The 27,048-nt window shown below is 49.0% G+C and overlaps 1 protein-coding gene and 1 pseudogene across 1 annotated transcript in view; both read left to right on the forward strand.

The window, feature by feature from the left end:
• Window positions 1-3,189: 3,189 nt before the first annotated feature.
• Window positions 3,190-3,799, forward strand: LOC129068678 (mitochondrial transcription rescue factor 1-like; annotated as a pseudogene).
• Window positions 3,800-6,037: 2,238 nt separating this feature from the next.
• Window positions 6,038-27,048, forward strand: part of USP22 (ubiquitin specific peptidase 22) — a 36,619-nt gene continuing 15,608 nt past the window's right edge. Inside the window, exons 1-8 of the mRNA XM_054571113.1 lie at window positions 6,038-6,457; window positions 13,226-13,358; window positions 19,803-19,916; window positions 21,970-22,071; window positions 22,766-22,935; window positions 24,063-24,210; window positions 24,748-24,853; window positions 26,443-26,601. Coding sequence (XP_054427088.1) covers window positions 6,287-6,457; window positions 13,226-13,358; window positions 19,803-19,916; window positions 21,970-22,071; window positions 22,766-22,935; window positions 24,063-24,210; window positions 24,748-24,853; window positions 26,443-26,601 — 1,103 coding nt within the window. The 5' untranslated portion in view covers window positions 6,038-6,286. The remainder of the gene's footprint in view (window positions 6,458-13,225; window positions 13,359-19,802; window positions 19,917-21,969; window positions 22,072-22,765; window positions 22,936-24,062; window positions 24,211-24,747; window positions 24,854-26,442; window positions 26,602-27,048) is intronic.

Consider the following 27,048-nt stretch of genomic DNA (forward strand, 5'->3'; position numbering starts at 1 on the left):
GACATAAATGAAAGAATAAACAAGTGGGACTGCATCAAAATAAGGAGCTTCTGCACGGCTAAAGAAAACATTAGCAAAATGAAAAGGGAGCCAACCGTATAGGAAAATATATTTGCTAATGATACATCAGATAGAGGTTTGATCTCCAAAATATATAAAGAACTCACATGACTCCACTCCAAGAAGACATATGATCCAATCAAAAAATGGGCAAAGGACCTGAGCAGACACTTTTCCAAGGAGGAGATACAGAGGGCCCAGAGACATTTGAAAGGATGCTCGGCATCACTAGCCATCAGAGAAATGCAGATCAAAACCACAATGAGATACCTCATCACACCAGTCAAAGTGGCCATCATAAACAGATCAACAAACAACAGGTGCTGGCGAGGCTGTGGAGAAAAGGGAACCCTAGTACACCGTTGGTGGGAGTGCAGACTGGGGGAGCCATTGTGGAAAGCAGTGTGGAATTTCCTCAAAAAGCTGCAAATGGAACTGCCTTTTGATCCAGTGATTCCCCTGCTGGGACTATACCCTAAGAATCTCAAAATGCCAATTCAAAAGAACCTATGCACCCCAATGTTCATAGCAGCACAACTTACAATAGCCAAGTGTTGGATGCAACCTAAATGCCCATCAGTAGATGATTGGATCAAAAAACTATGGTACATTTACACAATGGAATACTACACAGCAGCAAGAAAAAAAGAACTACTAAACTTCACGACAGCGTGGATGGAACTAGAGAGCATTATGCTAAGCGAAATAAGCCAGGGGGCAAAAGACAAATACCATATGATCTCACCTGTAAGTGGAACATAACCAACAAAACAAAGATGCAAGGAAAATAAGACCAGCAACACTGAAAGAAAAAGAAACCAACAGAGACAAGAGGGAAGGAAGGAGGGGTGGGTGGGGGGAAAAGGAAGGGAAGGCGCAAGTCAAGGAACATATAGCAAGGACTCATGGACAAAGCCAAAGTGGGGGAGGATTGAGGGAGGGAGAACGGGGAGGGAGGCAGGGAAAAGTAGTGGGGGGTAGGCAGAGACAAATGTATTTGGAAAGATTAATTAATTAAAAAAAAAAAAGAAAACATCCTCAGTTACTATTGCAACAACAACAACAAAAAATAAGGTACTTAGGAATAAATTTAACCAAGGAGGTAAAAGACCTGTACTTGGAAAATTACAGGATACTGAAGAAATTTTGGAAGATACAAAGAGCTGGAAGTATATAACATGTTCATGAATTGGCAGAATTAACAGCATTAAAATGACCATAGTACCCAAAGTAATGTATAGATTCAATGCAATTCCTATTAAAATACCAATGGCATATTTCACGAATCTATAACAAATATTCCAAAAATATATATGAAACCAGAAAGACTCGGCAAAAAGACCCCTAATAGATGCAGCAAAAGGAGATCAAAGTTGGAGATATCATAATTCCTGATTATCAAACTTTACTACAAGGCCACAATAATTAAAAGAGCCTGCTGGTACTGACATAACAACAGACATATGGGTCAATGGAACAAAACAAGGAGTCCAGAAATAAACTCATGCCTTTATGGTCAATTATTGACAAAGGAGGCAAGAGCATACAATGGAGGAAAGACATTCTCTTGAACAAATGGTGTTGGGAAAACTGGACAGGTACAAGCAAAAAAGTGAAACTAGACCACCAACTTGTACTATACACAAGAATAAACTCAAAATGGATAAAAGACTTAAATGAATGTCATAAAACCATAAAAATCCTAGAAAAAACATAGGCAGTAAAATCTCAGACATCTCTCATAGCAATATTTTTGCCAATATACCTCCCCAGGCAATGGAAACAAAGGAAAAAAAATAAACAGATTGGATTACATCAAACTAAAAAGCTTTGACACAGTAGAAGAAACAATCAAGCAAATGAAAAGTGAACACAGTGAATGGTAGAGGGGTTAATTTCCAAAACATATTGTATAAAGAACTTGTACAACTCAACACTAGGAAGATAACCCAACTAAGAAATGGGCAAATGACCTGAACAGACACTTCTCCAAATAAGACATACAGATGGCCAATTGGGATATGAAAAGACACTCAACCTCACTAATCATCACAGAGATGCCAATTAAAACTACAATGAGATATCACCTCACACCTGTTAGAATGGCCATAATTAATAAATCAACAAACAAAAAGTGCTGGTGAGGATGTGGAAAAAAGGGAACCCTGATGAATTGTTGGTGGGAATGCAGACTGGTGCAGCCACTGTGGAAAACAATATGGAGTTTGCTCAAAAAATTAAAAATGACTTCCCTTTTCACCCAGTGATCTCAATTCTGTGAATATATCAAGAAAATCCATAAACACTAATTCAAAAGAATATATGTACCCGTTATGTTCATTGCAGCATTATTTACAATAGCCAAAATGTAGAAACAGCCCAAGTGCCCATCAGTAGATGAGTGGATAACAAAGCTGTGGTACATTTACACAGTGGAGTACTACTGAGCCATAAGGAGGGAAATCTTAGCATCTTACTTTTTGTGACAACAAACAGGACCTGGAGATTATTATGCTGAGTGAAATAAGCCAGTCAGAGAAAGGCAAATACCATATGATCTCAATTATATGTGGACTCTGATAAACAAAATAAACTGACAAAGTAGAAACAGAGGCGTGGATGCATGGAAAAGACTGACAGCTGTCAGAGGGAAGGGAGAGGACTGGATGAAAGAAGGTGACGGAATTAAGCAAAGACACACACATATACATACACATGTACATATAGTATTATTTTTTCATAAATGTGAGCACACTCTGTATTTTCCTGCAGTTTGTTTCATTCATTTCTGTCCTGTAGGCTTTCCGTATTAGTACTTACAGATCTTTCGCTTTTAATAAAACAGCTGCAGGTGTCCCTCGCCAGTGCCTGAGAAACCGGCGCAGCGCAGCGCAGCGAGCGTGTCAGCGCCTCCGGCGTTCCTTCCGGATCTCCTCCCGAGTCTGCGCTCCGGCCCAGGCCGGGTCGCCTTTGGGATGCCCCGGGGGCTAAAGGGGCGTGAGAGCCCGGTGGGCTGACACTGTCCACCCTCGGCCCTGGCACCTACTGCTTGCTGTCTGCAGGCAAAGGCTGGGAGCTTGAGGATGCAAGCGTCTGGTTTGTCTTGACCTTGAGAAGTTTATATGCACCATGGCTATGACTAGTGTCAGGCTGCCCACTGGTATTTTAAGAAAACCAGATGCCCCAACTGGACCCCAGGGAGCGCTATGAAGGATACCTTCGCACAAACTCTGTGCCTCCTGGAATTGATACTTAGTCTTCTAGTCCCAAATTAAATGCACCAAACTGTAAAAACACTTTTCCATAATATTTACTTACTGAGACTCCCAGGGCTTTTAATGTCTCCAGAATATATTTTCCGATTTTTCCATAAGACACAAAAGTAACATAAGCTCTAAAAAAAATCCACTGAAAAGACCTGGGAATAGCAGTGCAGTCTTTTCAGTATGATGTTATCCTGAACATCAGGATAGAGGCCCAGACGCTGGAAGAAACAAACCGGAAGGTGCATTCTACAAAGGTGCACTCAGGCTGAACCGGGAAATTAGGGCGGAAAGGCAGAACGGTGAAAGGGGGCGATACACTGAAGCTTCCGAGCGCAGGAGACAAAGAAACAGGAACAGAGAGGTGATGCAAATGCTCCTGAGAAAAATGTTTGAAGACTGAAAGTGAAAAACAGAGAGTGGTCTTACAATGGTGGAAAAAGTTAAAATGGCCTAAAAAGAGTATGATTAAATAAATGGACTGCTTTTTAGCAACAAGCTCTCTTTCTAATTGTGGGGGAAGGAGCTAGCTCAAAAAGCAGACTTTTTATTAAAATAAAGTTCTCCTATTTTAAAAAACCTGCATAGAATTTCCTAGAATGGCTATTCCATAGTCTATTCAACCATTCTTTCACTAAAGGCCATTTAAGGTTTCCAACTGCGCTCCACACCCCCCAAAATGCTGCACTGAAAAAGCTTTGTCAAAGCCTCTTTTGAAAACTGCTTCCGAAGGGTGCATTCTGTTTTAATTTATCTATGTGTGTGGCTATTAAGGTCATAGAGCATTTTAAATTATTTATAACTCAGGCAGAGCACAGAGGAATTCCTCCATTGTTAAATGACACATCGATAAAAACGTTACTTATTATAGATATTAGGGGACTGGATTCTAAGTACACATTCTTGAAACCAAATCATTTCTAAGCCCAGTGATATTAGAATATTCCTTGAAATATTTATAGAGGTGAATCATATATAGTTTGTAATTCCTAACTTATAGACTATTTGTGATTTCACTTTTTAGTAAACAGATATTCCTTTCTCTAACATATCCAGAGGGCACCTTACTTAATCATTGTTTTACTGAGAGTGGTCTTAAATGTGTGTTTGGGTTAATTAACCGGTAATTCTAAGAACCTTCATGTAGTTAGTACTACTTGGCACTGGGGGATATAGAACTAAATAGAATGTACAAAAATCATTACCCACATGGAGTTTCTACGCCACAGAAGAAACAGAAAATAAAAAGTAAACAAGTAAATGACTTCTCTTGACAACAATAAAGCAGGATAAGTGAGGAGACGGGGGGCTTCGGGTGCGGCGGTCGCCCTTCTCCGCAGGGCAGCCTCGGCGCGGCGGAGGGGAGGCCGCGCGGGGAAGGAGGCGCCTGGCAGGCCCCGCAAGGCCGCCAGGGAGCCAAAGCCCGCAAGCGGGGGAAAACACAGGCAGGCAGCAGGGCCGAGGCCCGGGAGAAAGTGTGCTCGGCAGTTTGTTCTAACCAGAAATGATTTATTCCAGTCCCCAGCCCATTAAACCCTGCAGCTTTCATTGCGACGCTATTATGATCTTTTTCTCTTTTTTCTTTTTTTAACTCGTGAGAGGTTTGGCCCGGTCTGGACAGAACCCGCAGTTTTCTCAGCCTGCCCTGGACAGCAGCAAAGCCGGTTACCCTTGCAGCCAGTATAGGGGGCAGCACCACACGGCCTCCAAATTTCCCAGATCTTTTGGGCCTTGGCTCCCCAAGACACTGTTTGCATTTGTCTTTAAAGATCTTTTCACAGTCCGCCCTGCTTTGGTAACACATGTACCGATCAGACTTGTGGCGTCCAATACGGCAGCCGCTAGCACTTGAAATTTAGTCTAGAATGAACTGGATGTGTTGTAAGTGTAAAACACCAGCTATCAAATTCGTCCAAAAACTGTAAAATAGTTAATAATTCTGCAGTGTTGCTTACATGCTGAAATAATATTGGCTATACTGGATAAAAGTTTGTTACTTAATTTCACTTGTTCTTCATGTTTCAAAATGTAGCTATTAGAAAATTTAAATTAGACATGCAACTTGCATCCTGCTTATTTGGATAGCGCTGCATCGGACCGTGCGTTCCCGGGGGGAGGGACCCCGAACTGCCCCTGGAAGCAGCGCTAGGCAGGCAGTGCCAGTTCCAATTCAAGGCGACGGCACTGGAGTACTAGTCTGGGAAGGCCTCGGAAGGTGGACCTCCCTGCCGAGCGTCCCAGGCGCAGGACTTCCGTTGCCCACGGAAACGACCACGGACCACGGCAGTGCGGCCGCGGCCCGGCGAGGCTGCGGGGATTCGCGAGCCCAGCTCGTTGCTCCGCCTCTTTGCGGCAGAGCTCAGGCCGGGGCAAACCGGAGCAGGGCAGCCCGCGATACCCAGCCGCGCGCGAGGCCCCGCCTCCCCAATTTTCTGTGGGAGACCGGGAACGTCTAGCGGCGGCTCTGAACCCCCCGGCCCACACTGACAGCCCCGAACAGCCGCCGCGGGAGCCGTGGGCCTGCGGGCGACCGACGGCGTAAGCGCGGGGGCGGTCCCTGCTCGGATCCAGCCCGTCACCGCTCGCGCGGCCGAGCGGCCCGGGAGCCAGCGGGCGCGGGAGGAAGCGGAGCGGCGGGGAGGGGCTGGGGGCGGCCGGAGCCTGCGCTCTGCGGCGCCCGCGGCCGGCGGGGCGGTGACGTAGCCTCCGCCCGCGGCCTCGGCGCCCTGCCCCGCGCCGCCCTCCGCGATCCCGGAGAGCGCAGCGCGGACGGAGGCTGCCCGGCTGCCGCCTGCCCCCGGCCCGCACGGCACCGTCTGCGTCGGCGGCCCCGCGGCTGCCCGCGCTCGGCCCCAGCGCCAGTCCCTTCGACGGCCGGGCCGCGCCGCCGCAGCCCCTGCGCCGCGCTGGCGTCGTCTTCGTCCCCTTCGCCGCCCCCCGCGCGCGGTCGGGCCCTGCCCCCCATGGTGTCCCGGCCCGAGCCCGAGAGCGAGGCCATGGATGCGGAGCTGGTGGTCACGCCGCCGGGCTGCACGCACCTGAGTAGCTTCAAAGTGGACAACTGGAAGCAGAACTTGCGGGCCATCTACCAGTGCTTCGTGTGGTGCGGCACGGCGGAGGCCCGCAAGCGCAAGGTGAGCCCCATCCCCCCCCGGAAGCGGCGAGCCGGGCTACAAGCCGTAGCGGGGCCCGCCGGCCGGCGCGGGCTGGGCGCTGTGGGCCCGGTGCGGGGCGAGGGCGGAGGGTGGGGGCGCGTGCTGGCCTCCCGCGGACCCCCGCGGCTGCGCGCGCCCGTTGGGGGCGCGCGGCGCTCTGCTCCTCTGTCTCGCTCCCCTCCCCCATCCCGCCTGCCTTTCCTCCCCTGCCAGCTCTCTGTCGCCGGGTCCGCTCGGCTGCGCGGCTCCGGGCGCGCGGGTGGGGAGGGAGCGGGGCCCTGGGATGGTGTCCAGTTTCGCGGTGGGCGCTTGCAGATTTGGGGGGGCGTTTTCTCTTTTACGGTTTTGTCGGCAGCCTAGCGCCGAGGAGGCCGGTCGCCGACCTTCCGGGGCGGGGCCGCGTGGGAGGGGTGGGTATCCTCCAGGCTTGGGAGGGGCGGTGGTCGCGGTTGGGGACGGGTGCGTGGAGAGAAAAATGAAACAAATAAGTAGGAGGGCGACAGAGACTCCCCGGGGCCTGTGTGGCGGTCGGCAGTGGGGCTAGCCCCCCGCCACCATCTTGGGCGCGGCCTCGCACGCCGGGAAGGGCCACCTGGGCCGGGGGACGCAGCGGCCGTCGGGGCTGGGGCGGTTACTGGGGCGCGGGCGCTGTTGTGTCCGACGGGAAAGCCGCGCTGAGGCCGGCGTCTGCAGCAACAAATGCTGCGAGAGGTTCCCTTCCTTTTTTCTTTATTTTTTTATTTTTAACTCTTTCACATTTGGGCGTGGCAGGATAAGGGAGCGGGGTTTGCGAGACAGGAGGCCCTCCAGAACCAAGTCTAGGAAAACCATGTGGTTACCAGCACGACGACGTATTTAGGAAGAGCACTTGTAGCGAAGGAGGCCTTGGCTCCTTTGACAGATACAAACAAAGCGACCTCCGCAGGGTTGAAAGAAAAGGTTAGTCTGATGGGAGGGTCGAGCCTGACCTGCGTTCTTCCCTTAGAGGCTTTTGCAAGGAGATAATCGCTTATATTAGACACTGAGGAAATAGTACTTAGTGCTATATTATTTTTCAGATACACATTCCATCCAGGTGATTAGGCTTATTAATCATTTGGAAATCAGAAAATAACTGTATTCTTTAACCTGAGTAAAACTTGGTTCTTACAATGAAGGGCGGTTTTGCAGTTTTACAGTCTGAGGTTGAGAGTTCTCGATTTGCACCTCGAGTAGCATTTTTGTTTGTTTGTTTATATGTTTTTTAGTGGGAAAACCAACACCCGCTGATTGTAGGGAATGTTAAGCTTAATTTGCTTATTATCAGTAATGGTGTTGGGGAGCATTACCTTTTAGGATGAACTAAAATCAGAGATGAAACATCGGCATTAGGGTGGGGGTGGAGGTATTGCTAATGGAATTGTGTGTCCTTAAAAAAAAAATCTGGCTGAAGCCCGTGCTCAGATGAAAATTCTGTTCTCGCACTGCGCTCCTGTTCTCGGTCCACCTGTCTGCCGTGTCCGAGTGACCTCCGGGCTTCGTTAAGGAGGCACCCCCTGCTCTCTGCTCTCCACTCCCTTTTCCCTTCTTTCCTTCTCCTCAGCCTCTCCCCATAATATTTAACAAAGTTGGGAGTCAAGTTTAATCCCTCCTTTGCCTAATTTCCTAAAGAAAGGAATCTTGCTGCATATGGCTTGGATTAGTTTTGGTGCTGTTTTAATGTCAGTTGCTTAGTTCGAAAGCTGTTGAACAAGTTAAGCTATAGAGAGACACGAGGTGGTAATAAATATTTCTTTCAAACTTCGGGTCTCTCAGTATTGCAGTACCTTTTGGTAGTGTACCAGCTGTGAACCGGAATGTCCTTCATCTGTCTGTTCTCTAAATTTTAGGAATGTCCTTCATCTGTTCTCTAAATTTTAGGAGGATGATTTTCTTGCCTCCCTGTGGGTCCTGTGTAACTGAGTTTCTAGCACTCTCTAGTGGCCCACTCAGAAAGAGTTGGTGTGAGAAATAGTTTAATTCTGATGATTAAACTGTGTTACAGTTTGACAGTTTGTATATTTTGTTTCCTATAAAAATGCCAATTTATGTTATAATCTTTGTAAATAAATAAAAATTCCTTGTGAGATTGACACTCACCTACAATGTAACTACAGAAATGAATCCCTGGGTGAACAGGAGTTAAAACCTTTCTTCCCAAAGTACAGGTGGGTTATAGTTTTTGTATCCAAACTTTGATTTTTGATAAGAATCAGAGAGTGAGAAGAAGGTGGTCAGATTTGGTAGGTTCGCCGCAGGCTTGGATTGCACCGCGGAGTGTAGGGGGACCCCGGGCTCTCGCTCGCGGCCTGCCCGGTGCATTTCTGGCCTGTGTCAGACAGGACAAATGTCTTGCCGCTTCAGGGTGCATGTGCCAAGGTGGAAACCAGCAGTGAAAATGTGAGGGACTTTCTGTTCTGTTGGCCAGTGAGACTTAACGTAGTCTGCATTATGTTTTGAACATACAGGCATTTGGGGTTCAGGTAATATATTTTTTCAAATAATCTTTTTTTTTGTCTTGGAATTCTGCAGCTAAACTACGACTAAATTTTACAGCAACTTGTCCTCAAAACAGAGCCCTTTTTGTAGCTATAATAAATGCTTTTACCAAATGTACTTTACCATAGGTGAAGAAGAGTTGTCAAACATACTGTTCGTAATTTTGGACCATAACTGAGTCTAGTTTAATTCGGGTGGTAACCTGGAGGCCGGGAAACTGCCTTTGAAGCTTCTGGGGCCTAGAGTTTGGCGCCTCAAGTGACCCTTTGGGTGGAGATTCTTAGGGAAATGTTTTGTTTGGGAGCAGGGCTAGAAGGAAGGACATCAGTCTGGGAACGACAGGTGAGAGGCTGGGAGGCGCTAAGATCCAGAAGTTGCACCGTGCTCTGGCGTGTTTTTCCCGGTGTCTGTGGTCTCATGGTGCCGTCACAGAGCTGGGCACGGGTGCCCTTGGGAGAACGTGGGGTGGGTCCGTCCCTTTTTCTGAACTTCCCATTCTGTCTTCAGCTCAGAGACAGCTTCTACCCTTGGATTTTGTCTTGAGGAATTGAAATCATACTTGTTAAAAGACCATTTAAACAGTAAGTGTCACATAGCAAGATAATATCTGCGTTAAAATCCAGACTATTCCTAGATGTCCAGTGAAAATGCTTACATACAGGATAGATGCTCAGATGTTGGTAAGTTTTACTAAGGAAGATTAAAATTTATGAATCCATGTTTCCTTTTTTTAAAAAAAGTTACAGAAATGATAATATGAATATGTTCTCAGTGTGTAAAAATAAAATACCTTAAAGACTTACAAAGGTGAGCCTTCCCTGGTCCTAGGTAACTGCTGTTAAAATCTGCTTGCTGCCTGGGTCTGGCAGATTTTTTTAAAATTGTAAATATTCGTGTCCATATGAAGGAAAAGTACATCTTTTTGCTTTTGTCTGTGTAAGTACACAAGATGTTACACGGTTTCCTTTTGTCACTTGTTGCCGATGTGTGATCTCACTCTTCAGGCCTGTGCAGCTCTGTTCCATTGAACGGTAACAGCATTGTGCATTTTCCCTTTCATTCGTTTGTATGTATAGCTTTAAAGTTGGAGAATTTAAGAATTTTTAACACTTAATCCTAATCATATAGAGAGGCAATTAACTGAGTGTCTTGGTCTGCTGATGGATTGAAAGGTGATTGTCTGTTTGATGTCAAACCTGGGATGCATTTTTAAACTGCACTTTAGGAAGGATTGATTGTAATAGGAAGCAGCGGCAAGCGGCAAGCGGGGAGGCAGGTAAAGGAGAGAGAGAAAAAAAGAAATGTAAAACAGGACAGTTTAAGAGAGCCTCTGGAGCGCAGGTAATGCCCTGCCTCCATTTCGCACCTTTACAAAGCGACAGTCTGGCTGTGGGGGTGTGGGCGCTCGCTTGAGGGGAGTGTTAGAGGAAGGTGCCAGGCCTGGCGCTGTGCTGGGACAGGGAGAGCGATTCCGTTGGAAAATTGTCTTGTATTATCTTTAGTCAGTGTTTTAGAAAATGGTTCACTTTAGGGTTCTGTACTGATCATCTCTTTCTATCAGTGGATTTCAGTTCTGGAGTCGTGGATTCCTCTCCTGAAGTATGAGTGTCTGTTATGTTGATCTTTTGAGTACAAATCTTCGTTGGGGAACAGCAATACCTGGGCAGACTCCCAGGACACAGGGCCTGGGATACTGGACCGAGAGCCAGGAAATGGGCACGTGTCACTGGCCCCGCGGACGACGGGCTGGGCCTCTCTCTCAGGCCGGCCCGGCTCGTCGGTGCCGCCGGCAATGCTGCCGAGAGCTTCTCCTGGCTCTCCTCCTCCTCCTCTTTAAAAATTTTTTAAGTTCAGTTCATTTTTTTGAGTATGTCCCTTCTTTTAAGTTCACTTTTTTCCTTTTCAAATGTTTTTGTTCGAGGAATGAATATCTTGCTTGCTTGATTGACTGAATCCTTCAAATCATTACAATAAAATATTACACCATTCATACTAAGTGAGCACAGCTGAGCCTTCTTCTCTTGCTTCTCTAGCTGCTCTGTCCAGCATAGGGACACCTGCATTCTGTCCTGGCGTCCTCTGACTGCCTAACCAGTTGGTTAAGAATTTACATATTAAGGTTTGCTCTCGCACCGTAAGTTCAGTGGGTTTTGACAGATGCACAGTGTCTTGCATCTACCATGACATCTGCTGCACAGAACAGTTTCACTGCCCTAAAACATCCCGTGTGCCTCACCTCCCCGTCGCTCTCCAACCCGCTGGAACCACTGGGCTCTTCTATATAGTTTTGTCATTTCTAGAATGTCACATAAATGGAGTCACACAGCTTGTTGCCTTTTCAGACTGGCTTTTTTCATTTGGCAGCGTTGCATGGATTGATCATTGCTTCTGATCATTCAGTAGAACTTCATCGTATGACTGTATCTATGTCTTTTAAATCTCTGCATCTGCATTAAGTTCTTTCAGACGGGCTCAATCCTTTGGTGCGATCTTAAGTAGTCTTGTCTTTTGTGAAGCCTCTGCCGTCTTTAGTGCACAGAACTGGTGGGATAGGTGTGGAGCAGACTGCACGCCAGATGTCAGCCAGACGTCAGACGGTTTAAAGCAAGTTCTGCCAGGAGCCCCAAATGAGGTGTTGGCGGGCTCCCCCTCCAGCGGCTCCGAGGGAGGGGAGGCTCTGCTCTCCGAAGGCGGGGGTGGGGGGGTGCCTCATCATCGCTCCATCCCTGCCTCCATCGCCACAGGGTCCTTGCTGGGGCCTCATTTCTCTTTCTCTCGAAGGACATGTGGTGGCATTTAGGGCCCGTCCAGATAATCAAGTGTCATTACATCTCAAGACACTTAACCTCATCACATAGGCAAAATACTCTTTCCAAATACGAAGACACCCACAGGTTCTGGAGATGAGGAGTCAGCTCAGTGAGCCCGGTTTCCCTGGTCGGTGCCGCGCGTCCCACGCTGAGTGCCCCCGGTCTGCAGGCGGGAAGCAGTCAGCCAGGGGCGGAGATGGGGGCTTACTGAGCACTTTCCCTCCTTTCTCTTAGGGGTAGCAGGACTTTCTGCTTTGCTTTAATCCTCTTTAGTCTGTGTGACTTGAGAGCATGCCCTTTCTAAGAAACGTGCCATAGGATTACATAGAATTTTGATCTCTCTGAACAAATTCCACCTCTTGCAGACCAACTTTTATGATTTTGCCCAATTCTCCTTAATTAGACGTGATTGTTCTTCCTTCAGTTTTCATAGTATTTCATCGCCTCTCTCAGCGTACCCGGGGACACCACTCTGTGTGCTACTATTTTGTATTATGGCCTCTTACCTGCCCTGTTAAAGAAAGCACAGGCCCCGATGGAGTTCTGCGAAGTAGGCCTGCCCGCGTCTCCCCGCGTCTCCCCGCGTCTCCCCGCGTGGGAGCTGTGTTGCCAGCAGCTGTTTTCAGAGGCCTCCCGGAGTTTCACCTTCCCTTCCGCATCCCCTACTTAGGCCTCAGTCCACCATCCTCTCCCCCCGAAAAGACTGGAGGGACTCATACATGCTGTGGGTGCTGTCATCTCAGAGGCTGGATGTTCAATCTGATGGTCTCGGGATTCAGAGTGAAAATAAGTGTGATTGTCACACGGGGCTCAGACGCTGACGTGCCTGGACGGTGGAGGTGTGTGAGAATTGTCCCCAGCTGAGCTTGTCACCGCTGTGGTTAAGATTTTAGATTCCTGTGGTCTAGTTATAGGCAAAAACTGTTTGTTTGTTTTTTTTGTTCCTGTATAGTCTCTAATTTATGTCCCTCTCTGTGTAGTTATTGCTCCTAAATTTTCTGTGGTTGGGGAACCCGGATTATCACATTTGAAACGCTCTCTGGGTTCCGGGCAGAGAGGCTGTGTGTTGCTGGCCTGGCGTGGGGATGGGGGGCGGGGCAGGCCGGGGTGGGAGGACGGTGTGCAGGCTGCACCCCTGCCTGCGGTGGCCGTCCTGGAGCTCACGGCTGTGTAGTTGAGGTTGAGGGCTGTTTTCTCGCAAGGAGCTGGTCCTGAGCTAAATGAGCTAAGGGCCTTTGGGGACAATGGAAAAGAATTAACAGAATGATCTTTTAGCACAGTAAGACTTAAGGAGGAGGTCGCCTGCGTCCCTTCCCTCCCATAATTGCGCCCCTTGCAGATGGATTGCTTTGCTTCAGTGTTTCCCTCTGAGAACTATCATACCATGTGCTGGTTTTTAATTCTCTTCTCTGAATTTCAGGCCAAGTCGTGCATCTGTCATGTCTGTGGTGTCCACCTGAAAAGGCTTCACTCTTGCCTCCACTGTGTCTTCTTTGGCTGTTTCACAAAGAAACATATTCACGAACATGCCAAGTCGAAGCGGCACAACCTGGGTAAGGCGCCCTTGGACTTGCCTCGCTGGTCATTGGGAGTTGCCATCGCCCCGGCTTCCTGCTCTTTGAATTCAGATTTGTAGTTTCACTGTCCCAAAGCGCCACTTCTCTCTAAGATAGTTTGTGGCCTCCTTGTGAAACTCCACAGGGAAATGAAAGGTAAACTGAACCCAGATGGGTTATTTTACCCAGCTTGTCTTATGGCATTTAAGTGGGTATTGATATTTTATATAACCTTAAATGGTAAGTATGGTGGCTTACTCCTCTTACTCCACTAACTTACTTTGAAAAGTGCTTTTTCTTTAATGGAACATTAGACCCTTATCTTTTCCTCTGAAAAACATGGTTAGGAAATAGATTAGGCAAAAATTTACAAAGAAAGATCTTGAAAGCAGTATTAGGTTACTGATGTTGGCATGAAGTTGAGTGTACATAGATAATTTTTTTGCTTTCAGTAATGAATTTTATTCTGAATAACACAAGTTCATGAAAAGCCTAACAACACTTTGTACGACATCAAGATAAAACTTACCTTTCTTACATTTGAAAATTTTAACATACTTTCTGGAAGTCAGCAGAAAGCAAGGCTCTGGTCTTGGTTTTATTTTCTCAGTATAGTCATTAAATGTTTGTCTCCTTCAGATTAATAGTGTTTTCTGAGTGTGAGATTGTCAGGATATCCTTAAGAAAGTCATTTTCAAAAGGTATAAGAGAACCTATTCTAGAAAATACTTCATGTAGCCCTCGCAGGTGTGGCTCCGTTGGTTGGAGCATCATCCCATGACCAAAAGGTTGTGGGTTCTGTTCCTGGGTAGGGTGCATGCCTAGAGTGCGGTTGGATCCTCAATCCCTAATCCAGGTGCACAGGCGCATATGGGAGGCAACCAGTCGATGCATTTTTCTAGCATTGGCTTCTCTCTTGCCCTTTTTCACTCTAAAAGCAAAAACAACAAAAAAAAATGTCTTCAAGGTCAGTATAAAAAAAAAAGAAAATACTTCATGTAGCCCTGTTGAAAATGGTATTCCCCAAGTTTATAAAATCAGTGCATCAATCCATATCCCTTAAAGCTTTATATAAGCAGTGCACATAGCAAAAGGTAAAGCTGAGACTGACGCAAGTAGTATGTCTGGTTTTTTCCTTTTTTTTTTTTTTTTTTTAAAGAAGCAAGGTGATTTAGTCAGTGCACATGCCCAGGTTGCAGGCCAGCTGGGGGCATGTGAGAGGCAACCACATATTGAAGTTTCTCCCCCTCTCTCCTTTCCTTCACCTCTCTAAAGATAAACAGATAAAATCTTAAAAAAAAAAAAGCAAGGTGATTTAAGGCAAAACAAATATCTATTATATATGATGTGTTCATGAGCCACTTGTTTCATTACAAACACAGGGAAGCTGGTCCCTGAATATCCTAGCTACACTTACAATGGAAGCAGAATAGAGAACCTAGGGTAAACCCACATCTATGTAGTCAGTCTGTGACAAAGGAGGCAAGAACATGCAGTGGGTAAAGACAGTTTATTCAACAATAGTGTTGGGAAAACTGGATGCATGTAGAAAAATGAAACTAGACTGCCGTGCATCGCACACAAGCGTAAACTCAGAATGGGCTGAAGAGGTAAACGTAACACTTAAAGAACCATAGGCAGTGAAAACCTCGGACATTTCTCTTAGCAATACTTTTTTTTGCTATAGCTCCTCGGGCAAAAAAAGAAAAAAAACTAAAGAAAAAAAATAAACCAACGGGATCACGTCAAACTAAAACATTCTGGCACAGCCAAGGAAGCCAGCAACAAAACCTACAGACATCCTTACTGGGTGGGAGAAAGTATTTGCCAATGATGCATCCAATAAAGGGTTAATATCCAAAATTTATAAAGAACTGAGACAACACCAAAAAACCCAAACAACCCAATTAAAAAGTGGGCAGAGGACCTGAATGGACACTTCTCCAAAGAGGACGACCTACACATGACCAATAGACATATGAGAAGATGCTCAGACATCACTTATCATCAGAGAAATGCAGATTAAAACCACAGTGAGATATCACCTCACACCTGTCAGTATGGCTGTCAATAAATCCACAAACAGCAAGTGCTGGGAGGCTGCATCCCCGCCTCGCACTGCTGGTGGGGACGCGGCTGGCGCAGCCATGGTGGGAAGCCGTGTGGAGATGCCTCAGAAGTTAAACATGGGACTGCCTTCTGACCCAGCAGTTCCACTTCTGGGCATATATCTGAAAAAAACCCAAAACACTAATTTGAAAGAACAAAAGCACCCCTACGTACATTGCAGCATTATTTATAATCACCAAGATTTGGAAGCAACCCAGGTGCCCATCAGTAGATGAGTAGATAGTAAAGCCGTGGTGCATTTACACAATGGAATACTACTCGGCCATTCAAAAAAGAAAAGTCTTACCTCTTGCGACATGGATGAATTTACAGAGTATTATGGTAAAGTGAAATAAGTCAGAGAAAGACAAATACCATGTGATTTCATGTATATGTGGAATATGAAGAACAAAATAAAATAGAAACAGACTTACAGGCAGAGAACAGACTGATGTTTGTAGCGGCGAGGAGGGTCCAGGGGCTGGGTGAAAATGGCGCAGGGCTCAAGAAATGCCAGTTGGCAGTCAGAGGGCGGCCACAGGGGCTTACAGCGCGACTCGGGGACTGGAGTCAGCGGGGCGGCGGCAGCGGCCTGCGGTGTCCGGTGAGCTCTGGAACTGCCGGGGGAACAGTTTGGAAAACTGTACGATTGTGTAACCACTATGTATACCTGAAACTAAGACAAAACAATGTTTAATGTAGACTATAATTGAAAAATAAAACTTAAAATCTCACTTCGGAAATTTATGGTGTTAATCCATTGCATCAGCCTGATCAGTGACCTCTGCCTCTACTTTCGCTAGAAAAAAGTTTTTACGAAGTTTGCTGTAAGAAACAAGTGACGAAATGAATGAAAGGTCTCGCTCTTTGCTGAGTCCATGGTGTTGAAGGGTTTCTGTGTAAGTGTCAGCAAAGCCAAAAGTTAGTTTTATGTGTCCCGGTGGTGCGGAGGCTGAGGGGAGTCTTGCCTGAATCGGGGGGGGGCGGGGGGTGATGGCACCTGCAAACGGAATGTAAGCAGCAGGAGGGTCGTGTGCAGGGACAGACAGGCGTGGCCTGCGACGAGGACGATTTGAGAGCGGTCTCATGAGAGGGTCTGCTTCCTTCGTCCGTACTGTCCTATAAAATTGCCTTAATGTCATGAAAGTACATCAGCAAACAGACTTATTCTAATTTGGTGTTGTCAGTCAAATTTGCTGATTACATGGGGTGGGGCACAAGTAGGTTTACAGTTTTGAGTACACAAAACACACTTTATTCTTGTCTTGCTGTCTAACGGTTGTACCGCTTTCCATGCCAACAGCTCTAAACCTACTTCATCTGTACTGGTATATGTGCTAAACAGAACATTGGAATCCCAGGTAGCTGAGGAAGAGAGTAAGATAACTTGGAGCTGTTTGATTTCAGACTTACTCGTTTTTTCAGGTTTTTGTTTTATGTGGAGTTATAAGGGTACTTGGATTTGGCCTGAGCCACATACAGTGTGAAAGTAATGTCTTTAGCGCGTTCTCTGCATCTTAGACGAGTGCGGGGCGGGGGGTGGTGCAGGACATCAGCTCACCTCTGAGCTGATGGTGTTTTCCCTCCATTCTCAAGGTCACCCGGTGACCAGAGGGAGAAGGACCTGCCCGTGCAGGGTGCCGGTGTCCACTGGTGGCCAAGGACGCCGACGTTGAGAAGCGAAGCCGGCGCAGGAGCCCCCGCACCTCCCGGGCTGCGCTGCTGCGGGACGGCTCCGGGGCGCTGTGTGGTCAGGGCTTTGTCCTTGGAATAGTTACTGTGACAGAAATAAGTCGGCAAGTTAGCTACCTCGATTGTACGTGCTGCTTTCAGTTTTTAAATTTTATATTGAAGTGAAACGTTCATAACATGCAATCAGACACTTTAGTTATTTGTGATGTTGTACAGCCACCGTCTCTACTTTGGAAACTGTATCACTTCAGAACACCCCATGTTCTCCCCCCCCCCCCCCCCCGTCCCTGACAACCATTCATCTGCTTTTTGTCTCTGTACAAATATTCTGAATATTTTATTTAAAAGGAATCGTATGCTGCGTGACCTTTTGTGTCGCTGCTCTCTCTCCGCCTGTGTTCGAGCCCCCCCCCCCACCCCCGGGTTGCCGCGCGCCTTGGTGCGTCATCCCCCGTGTGGCTGTTGGGAGATCTACCGCATGTTGGTCGTTCCGCCGTTGCGAGGCACTTGGGCTGTTTTCTGCTTTCTGGTCCTCATAGTAATGCCGTGATAAACGTGTGTGTGCGTTTCTGTGGGTACATGGCGTTCATTTCTGTTGTGTATGTACCTGAACGTGAGGTGCATGTTCTGCTGGGTTGTGAACCCTGATCAGATAGATGGTTTGCGGATATTTTATCTCAGCCTATAGGTTCTCCTTTCACTTAATAATATCTTTCGTTGCACAAACTTTCAAATTTTGATGAAGTCCATTTTACCTTTTTTTTTTCTTTTGGCACTTGTGCTTTTGGTATTAAATGTAACAATCCATTTTCAGACTGGAGGTCATGAACATTTATTCCTGTTTTCTTCTTAGAGTTTTAACTTTAAGCTCTTATATTAGGTTGCCATTCCATTTTAATTTTTGTGTATAGTGTCAGGTAAAGGTCCAGCATCCTCCTTTTGCATGGGAATATCTCGTCCCAGCGCCGTTTGTTGAAAGGACCGTCCTGCCCCACTGCCGATCGCCCGTTGACGGCACGGTGTGGCGCAGTGGTGACGTGGCGCAGTGGTGACGTGGTGCTGTGGCGGGTGCCTCGTGGCGGGTGCCTCGTGGAGGGAGTGGAACGCGCACCTGCCCAGGCCGGCGGTTTTGCCGCTGGCTGTATGCTTGGTGTAGTCTTCCTTGAATGCTCTTGTCCCCTCCTTGTTCTTAGGTTTGTCTCAGACTAGATTTCTCCTCGACGTCCACGTGGCAGCGTGGCACCAGCGAGGAACCCGCAGGGCCAGAGGGCAGTGGCTGAGCTCTCGGGAGCAGCCACAGCGAAGAGCTGGTTGGGGCTTGTCAATTTTTTGGGAGGGGTGAAGGATAAGCGTGGTATTCTTAAATTGCTATTTTCTGTTCTAACATCTATTTTAGAGGACTTTACAGATCTACCGCAATATTGCTGATCTGCGTCATGCTAACTGGAGACATGAGATACGATAAAAGCATCACTGTTCACCAGGATGTGTCCCGTAGTGGTTCTTTGTATTAATTTAATTATCATATAAAACTCTGAGATATCAGTGCTGTCACTGTCACCACTGTCGCCGAGGCTGGGGAAGTGGCGGGACGTGTCAGGCGCACAGCTGCTGCGGAGCAGGGCCGGGTCAGTCCAGTTGTCCAGGGACGTGTGCTGTCCCCTGCGGGCCGCGCTGCCTCTCAGACGCCTGGGGTGCCTGGTGTCTCCAGGACAGCGGGTTCTTTTTCGTTGTTGAATTGAAATAGTACCTTTCTCCCTTGTGCAAAGGACTTCATCTTATGTATCTTTATAAGGATGTAGTGAGGAGTCAGGTGTTGCCCTGTTACATAGATGCTGAGAAAGTACACAGGACCCACTCACAGGTAGGTAATAGGCGGGTCTGGGTCAAGAAGTCGAGGTTATCTGGTTGAAGGGTAACTTCTGCTCTTTTAAAATAAAAGTAGCCCTGGCCAGGTGGCTTAGTTGGTTGGAGCGTTGTCCTCCACACCAAAAGGTGCTGGGTTCAATTCCCGGTCAGGACACATACTGAGGTTGTGGGTTCAGTCCCCAGTTGGGGCACATATGAGAGGTACCTAATCGATGTTTCTCTCACATCAGTCTCTCTCTCTCTCTCTCTCTCTCTTTCTCACAAAGCAATGAAAAAATGTCCTCAGGTGAGGATTTAAAAAATTAAGAATAGTCAAATAATTATTGCATTCCTTTTTGTAATGGTACTAGGAATTCTCTATGTAGTAAAATATGGTCCCTCTATGTCAGGCCAAGATTTCTCACTTAAAACAATGAGAAATCTTTAAATGTTTTAAATATTTAAAAGTTTTAAATATTACTCTTTCAGAGAAAAGGCAGGGTCCCCAGATACTTGACTGTTGGGTCCTTTATAAAATACGGATGTGGTGCCTTTTTCTCACCGAGATGCCTTGGCCTTTGGTGGGAGCTTCCAGAGAAAAGAGACCTCGTGTGCTTGGGACAGACAAGCGGGAGGAAATCCTTTTGTACTGACAGGGCTCTGTGATTTGAGAGCAGGGAAATGCTATAAACAGTCTGATGTCTAAAAAACTTGTATGTCTAATTTGCGTTTTTAAGCAATACCTTTTCATTTTTAATTATGTTTTGTTTTTTTCCTCCTTTGTCTTTTCAGCCATAGAACTTATGTATGGAGGCATCTACTGCTTTTTATGCCAGGACTACATCTATGACAAAGACATGGAAATCATTGCCAAAGAGGAACGACAGAGAGCTGGAAAAATGCAAGGTTTGGTTTTGCTTAGATGCTCCTGCCTCATTAGTTTCTTAGTCCCAACTCCCTCCCATCTGTCAAGGGCAGACTCACTGAAAGAAGGATCAACATGGAGGGAGAGAGTCAGCGTGGGGATGTGGGGGATGGTAGGACAGCAGATGGATATTTGCTGTTTGGTGGAGAGACACCCTGACCCCGTGCGCTCGCGCGCACCCTCTCCCCCGCCCCTGCTTGCTGCTTTCCCTGCGGAGCCAGCCTAGGATCCGGGACAGGCAGGTTGGGGGACTGGCCGTGCAGATGCAACCATCACTTCCTCCAGCTTCCAGAGCTGTCCTTTGCCCCAGGGCCCCCACGGGCCTGCGGCTGCTCTGAGGGGCTCCGCTGGGGTGGAGGAAGAACGTGCACCAACATGTACGTTCTCCCATGTAAGGGTCTGTTCGTAGGCATCGCACTAGTAAGGCCGTGTCCCCAGGTGGCCCCTGGTGAGTGGTTTGCTCTCAGCTCTCCAGGGTTCCAGGAAGCCGCCCCTCCGCAGTATTAAAAACGTATGTACCAGGTTCCGTCCAGGAGGGCACACTGTTTTCAGATTGAATTGTTACAGAATCTCTTTTAAAGCTCTTAACTGTTTGGGTCATGTTTAATCTGTATTAACAGAGACTTGATATTGCCAGGTGGAGAGTGGAATGACCTTGTGCATAAACAGCCCCCGCGAGCGGGACTCGGCTCTCCCGTGCGGTGCCTCGGGGCCCGGCGCTGCCGCCACTCCCACCGCGGGCTCCTCCCTTCCTGCCTTCCGTGTCCACACGCGCTGCCCGCACTGGGACGCTGGACACACCGCACCCGTTCTCTTTATTATTCCTTCATTTCTTTTTGGTTGCCCTGACATTCGCCCCTTGTCAGTGTTCACCTCCAGCCTGCGCCACGCTGTCTGGGTGGCGGCGGGCGCAGCTCCCCCGCCTGCCCCGGGGGCGTCTCTCAGCCAGCAGAGCCCGCAGTGTTTACCAAGAGGATGTACAGCCGGCCTCGGCCTCTGCCTCCACTTCAGAAACAGCCCCCGGTTTTTGAGAAAGTAGGAATAGAAACAGCTGTGATCCAAATTACTTCTGTTTAACAAACCTTTTCTGGAGAATGTTGAGTTTAACTTCCTATCCTTCCCCCGCCCCCCCAAAATTTAGTAGTGTTGACCTGGCTGGGTGGCTCAGTTAGTTGTAGGGTCACCCTGTAGACTAAAGGATTGTGGGTTCAATCCCTAGTCAGGGCACATGCCTAGTTTGTGGGTTCAGTCCCCAGTCGGGGTGCATACAGGAGACAACCAGTTGATGATTCTCACCTCCCTGCCCTTTCCCCCTCTCTAAAATCAATAAGCATGTCCTTGGGTGAGGATTTTTTAAAAACAGTAGCAGCATTGCTCCTAGGTCTGAGTATCGTGTCTCCTTGGGCAGAACCCCCGAAGCGCCGGGCTGAGCGGCACAGGGGCTGAGGCAAAGCAGAGTTCCTCCGAAGCCTTCCGGCAGTCTGCCTGCGGGTGGATGCTGCTCTTGTAAAGCTTACTGAGCTACACAAAGATTTTAGGCAGCTGGAACAAGTGCCTCAGAGTGAATAGGGTGTTTAGTAGGATGAAATGCGATGCTTACTAGCATTTATAGCGTTACTGTTTTGTTTCCATCTTTTATGGGCACACCTGTTCAACAAGATGTGTTTTCCAAAATATATTTCAGAAAATACATTTTCTGTCTATCAGTGTTGCTCACTCACCAGAGAGTCCTCCCCGGGGTGCCCAGGCTGTCGTCTCTCCGGGGTTGCGGCTCTGGGAGGCCGCAGCCAGCGCAGCATCCGGGTCGCGGCAGCACTGAGTGCAGCGTTCCCTTGGTCTTGCCGGGAGCAGCTCGGCTGCAGCATGATTTCTGCTCAGCCCGCTGCAGTGTAATAGGCTTTTAGAGGCACCTCACGCCATGAGCGCCTCCCTGAAATATGGCCGGACGAGCGATGCGCCGCCACGATCTGTGCTGACAGACGCGCGGGGCCAAGTCTGGCCGACAGCGCCTGGAGCCGGCTTCCATCTGTTTAGGAATTGGAGAGAAGTTTTCCACGTGGGAGCCAAGCAAACGGGAGCTTGAACTGCTGAAGCACAACCCGAAAAGGCGAAAGATCACTTCCAACTGCACCATCGGTATGTGGCTGACGGCGCTTGGAGTGCCTGTCTGCCTTTTCTCCGTGTCAGGCTTACTCCTCGGGTTTTAAAGTCCGTAGATGTAAAAATGCAGGTTTCGTAACACAGTACTCTACCCCCAAGTAACTGCCTCATCCTTGTCGGCACCGGCCGCTTCTTGAGGGCCCGTTCTGTGCGGGGTCGGGGGTAGGGAGGGTGCCAGGTGGAGAGGGTCCTTGCCCCGCAGAGCGCACCTGTGTGAAGGGCTCAGGGCCTCTCACCAGGCACAGGCTGCGTGCGGTGGTTTCCAGGGAGTGGACTGTAGGTGTGAGCCTGTCCTCTGGGTTTCCTGAGACTTGAAGAAACACATTTTAGGAACATTTTTAAAAGCTAATTTTGTTGTTAGGCTCCATTCTGACCTGTCGCCTGCAGTTAAAGAGTATCTTTGGGTACATTCTACCAGAACGTTTCAGATAGTGGCTGAAGTGGGCAGTGAGGGGGTGGGGAGGGAAGATGATGAACATTCCTCAGTATGGCTCATTTGAAAAGGGCATAAAAATTAAAAAAACATTCACATTTTTTCTGCTCTTTTCCTCTTGAACGAATGAGTGAAAGAGCACAGACAGGCCATGGTCCGGCACCGCTGTGATCCCGCTGGGGTCCAGCCGTGCCTGCGGGTCAGCCCCGGTCACTGCCCTGCTGCCCGCCTTCCCAGGTCTGCGGGGGCTCATCAACCTGGGGAACACGTGCTTCATGAACTGCATCGTCCAGGCCCTGACGCACACCCCTCTGCTGCGAGACTTCTTCCTCTCCGACCGGCACCGCTGTGAGATGCAGAGCCCCAGCTCCTGCCTGGTCTGTGAGATGTCGTCCCTGTTCCAGGAGGTGAGCGCTGCTGACTCGGGCCCTGTCACATTGCTGTCACTGCGTTTTTTCTCTCCTTTTTTAAAAAAGAAAATAAGATGGACTGCAATATAATAAAAGAAGGCAATTTCTAAACCCTCACACAGTAAGTTTTTACTCTCTGCATTTATTATGGAAGACTCACGTTTTCCCAAAAAGGTATCATTAGCTAGGACACTATTGACATCATTTTTCGAGGCACGGAGGTGACGGAGAGGAGGAGGAAGAGCCGTGGAGAGTGGCACGGCCAGTGGCTGGCGTTTGCGGTGCTGAGGGAGCTCCGCCGCCCCGCTGTCCGCCCGCGGACTCCTGGGAGGCGTGGGGTTGCCTGTGTGCCGCCCCCCAGTGTCCCGGGGAGTGAGGGCCTCCTCTAGTGCCGCCCTCGTGGGTGTGCTTCCCCAGGCCTGTCTTGAGTGGCCCCTGTGCCCTGAGCGTCAGGGTCTGCTGTCCTGGTCGTGTCGTGAGCCACACTTGCGCTTGTCCCTGACCAGCCCTGACAGCATGACGGCCCAGGCGCCCTCGGGTTGGGCCCTGTGCTCCCTGCTGCACCGGCCACTCCGAGGTCCCGGGTGGCCTTCAGGTTCCGGCACAGGAGCCCTGGGCGTGTCCCAGTCTCTGTTGATGACCTTTGGGAGCAGCACAGCAGGGACCACCCGGCCTGCAGTCCAGAGTCATTTACTTTCCGGCCCTTTTCAGAGAAGTTTGCCCACGCCGGGCCCAGCCTGGCCCTGTTCCTTCCTGCCCACAGCATGCCAGTGGCTGTTGGGGTCACCGCAGTGAGCAAGCTGAGCAGAACCGTTGGGCCCAAATGGGAGAAAGGCAGATGCAATTGTGTGTCACTTCTGCTCATGGACTTCAGCCATTTCCACTGGGCACTGCTGGGTGACAAATTCAGATAGGATTGGGCTTATTGAGGTATATTTTTCATCATCTGGGCTTATCGAAGAAAATTAGATACGGGAAGGGAGAAAACGATATGTAAACTCGGTTACATGAGTCGAGATTTTAGGCGGCTGTTAAATATTTGTGTGTGCGCGCGCGCGCACTTTGTGTTCAGAGGATAGCATTTTTGCCTGATGGGATTTTGTTTCCTTTCTCTCTCTGAGCAGTTTTACTCTGGGCACCGGTCGCCCCACATCCCGTACAAATTGCTGCACCTGGTGTGGACTCACGCGCGACACCTGGCGGGGTACGAGCAGCAGGACGCGCACGAGTTCCTCATCGCGGCCCTGGATGTCCTGCACCGGCACTGCAAAGGTGCGGGCTTGCGACGCGCCTGTGAGCGTTCGATGTGTGTTCTTGGGGTGTTTTTTCCCCCAATAAGGAAAACAGGGGAATCATAGGTTCTTTATAGTTTGTTTTACAAGAGAAGGGAATAGTTTTCAGGTTTTCTCTCAATCCCCCTGGGAGTAGGGCAGCCTAGCCACCGGCCTTTGCCGGCCTGCAGTGGGCGCGGGTGCTGCGCCTGATGGGCTTGGGCCCAGTCCTCTGGGCATTGGCTGCACTCTGGTGCCAGGAAAGAAGCCAAGGGTGTATCTTCCTAGGGAGTGGGAAAGATGAAGAAAATCGAAAACAGTCTGGCTGGGTCGTCCCCCCTTTCCCCACCACGTCTGTCTTTTGAACATGAAGCATCTTCAGGGGTCCTTTGGAGAGTGTCGCACCTCTGGCTTCATGGTGCCTCTCTGCTTGCATGGCCCGGCCTCTTGGGTCTGTGGCCCTCGGAAACGTGCTGCCCTTGGGAGGGAGGGCAGGAGGGGGCGCGGATGTGAATCACAGAGGTCCGGTCTTCCTCAGGTGATGATAATGGGAAAAAGGCCAACAACCCCAACCACTGCAACTGCATCATAGACCAGATCTTCACCGGGGGGCTGCAGTCGGACGTCACCTGCCAAGTCTGCCAGTAAGTGGAGGCTTTCCGTGGGACTCGGAGTGTTCCGGAAGGCTGAGTGCCTTCCAGGCCCTGCTGGCCAGACCATAATGGGGGAGCCCAAGTGCTTTCAGGGAGACTGACTTCACGGAGTGCTGCTTGTCAACATCATGGCACCTTTTCAGTCAGCAAACTGTTGCATCCTGAGAAGTTTTTAGGTTTTCAGATTCCTAGAGTGTAGTGTGGAGTCAGTGCCGCCCCAGTTGTGCCTTGTTGGTGATGCAGGGCTGACAGTGGGGCAGCTGCCACACAGCCCGGTGAGAAGCAGGAAGTTTTATTTTGACAGATACTGACCTGTGTTGGGATGAAGTAGCTCCAAGAGAAAAGGCACGAGAAACGAGCAGGTTGCCCTGAGTGTGGAGGTCATCGGGGCAGTGTCCCCTCCGGGGCTGCAAGACTCCAGTTGTGGCCACTGATCACTGTCCTCATTTCTGCTTTCCTTCAGGCCCCCGAAACCAGGAACCAAAAAAGAGCCCCCTTCAGAGACCTGGTAACCTAGGGCAGATACCTGACCAAGGCTCCAAAGTGTGTCAGTTTGAAGTATTTCCTGCTTTCCTTTTCCATTTTCTCTCAAGTAGTGTCCCTAAATTCTCTACAGGTTTCAGTTCTATGCTTAGAACTCAAAGCCTTCATTTCCCGCAGGCAGGTGCATTGGTGAGGAGGTTAGAAGAACACTTTCATTCACCCAGCCCCCTCCCACGTTTTTATTTCACTTCACCTTCTTTAAAAACCCTGGTCATGATCCACTGAAATTTTAAAACCTGTAATGGATTACCACTTGCTGTTTGTGTAGGACAGACCAGATACCAGAGGAGTCGGCTTTGCCTGCAAGTGTTACAAGTGTGGTGCTCTAAAGGCTATACTTTCAGGGGTCATTTCTAGCATCTGTCACAATTGCAGGGTTCTGTTGAATAGCATCTCTCCTCGTGAGCTGCCACACTAGCACGTTGCACCCGTGGCTTTTAAATAGCTGCCTCCTTAGCCCCATGCCATTGAAGTCCACCAGCAGGAGATTGTGTCACATTTATAACCTTTTTAATTTCCGTAGTGAATTTCCCAACCTGTGAGTTTCCCATTGGTATGTTTTAAAATAAGTCTGCAGAAGGGAATTGGCTTTGGTAGATACGACCTTAAATTCTCCTGTTCAGCGTGGGGTGCTGAGCGGTCACTGCCCACTCTGTGTGGAGTGTGCTTGGCGATCCGCGTCATGTCCTGTGCTCGGCCGTTCTCAGGTCTCAGGTGCTGCTGATGTGGAGCCACCCTTCAGAACCACCAGACGTGGGGCCCAGAGAAAGTCCTGAATTGACTGTGCCAATCTTTCAGGTGTGGAGACCACTGCCCAGAAGTGGCCCTCGCCTGCGTGGCTTGCACGGCATCCTTCCCAGGGCCTGAAGGCCCAGGGAGCACTGGGTGTGTGCATACCTTTTCTTTAGCCTGAGATGCCATTTGGAAAGAGGGCAGAGCTGTGACCGAGTGCCAAGATACACCCCACGAGGTGGTCCCTCTGAGGCTGGGGGTGGACATCAGTTCTCATGCATGTCTCTGTCTCATTTTGCTTCTAGTGGGGTCTCCACCACAATAGACCCCTTCTGGGACATCAGTTTGGATCTGCCTGGCTCTTCCACCCCATTCTGGCCCCTGAGCCCAGGGAGTGAGGGCAGTGTGGTGAACGGGGACAGCCACGTGGCAGGAACCACAACGCTGACGGACTGCTTGAGAAGGTAGGAGGCCTGCCGGCACTTGTGCAGAAAAATAAAGGGCTTTCCTTGCAGGCAGTTGTCTCCTGGCTCGAGGCTGCTCAACAGTGGCCAGTCAGAGTGAAGTCCTGATAAGCCCAGGGCTGCCCAGGCCCCAGCACTGTGTTCTTTTGCACACCCAGCATAGAACACGAGGCAAGATGTGTCCACTTGCAGAGAGCTGCTGTTGGCACCTGTGACTCGTGCTGTTTTGTCACATTTCTGCACGGTGACAAGATATTCTGTCCACCCAGTTTTGCATTGTAGGATGTCTATATCACAGCTACTGTTTCATCCTACCCCCAGCGTGAGTTAACAGAGCAAAAGGTAAAGGTCCCACACCTTTTGTGGCTGATGACCTGCACCGGAGCCCGCACTGAAAGAACGGGCCCCTCCTGCTGAGGCGGGTGGCTTTCTCTGCAGGTGATGAGA

The sequence above is a fragment of the Pteronotus mesoamericanus genome, unplaced genomic scaffold (assembly GCF_021234165.1).
Source record: "Pteronotus mesoamericanus isolate MK-2021 breed Mesoamerican mustached bat unplaced genomic scaffold, CSHL_Meso_final contig_22, whole genome shotgun sequence".
Taxonomy (NCBI): Eukaryota; Metazoa; Chordata; class Mammalia; order Chiroptera; family Mormoopidae; genus Pteronotus; species Pteronotus mesoamericanus.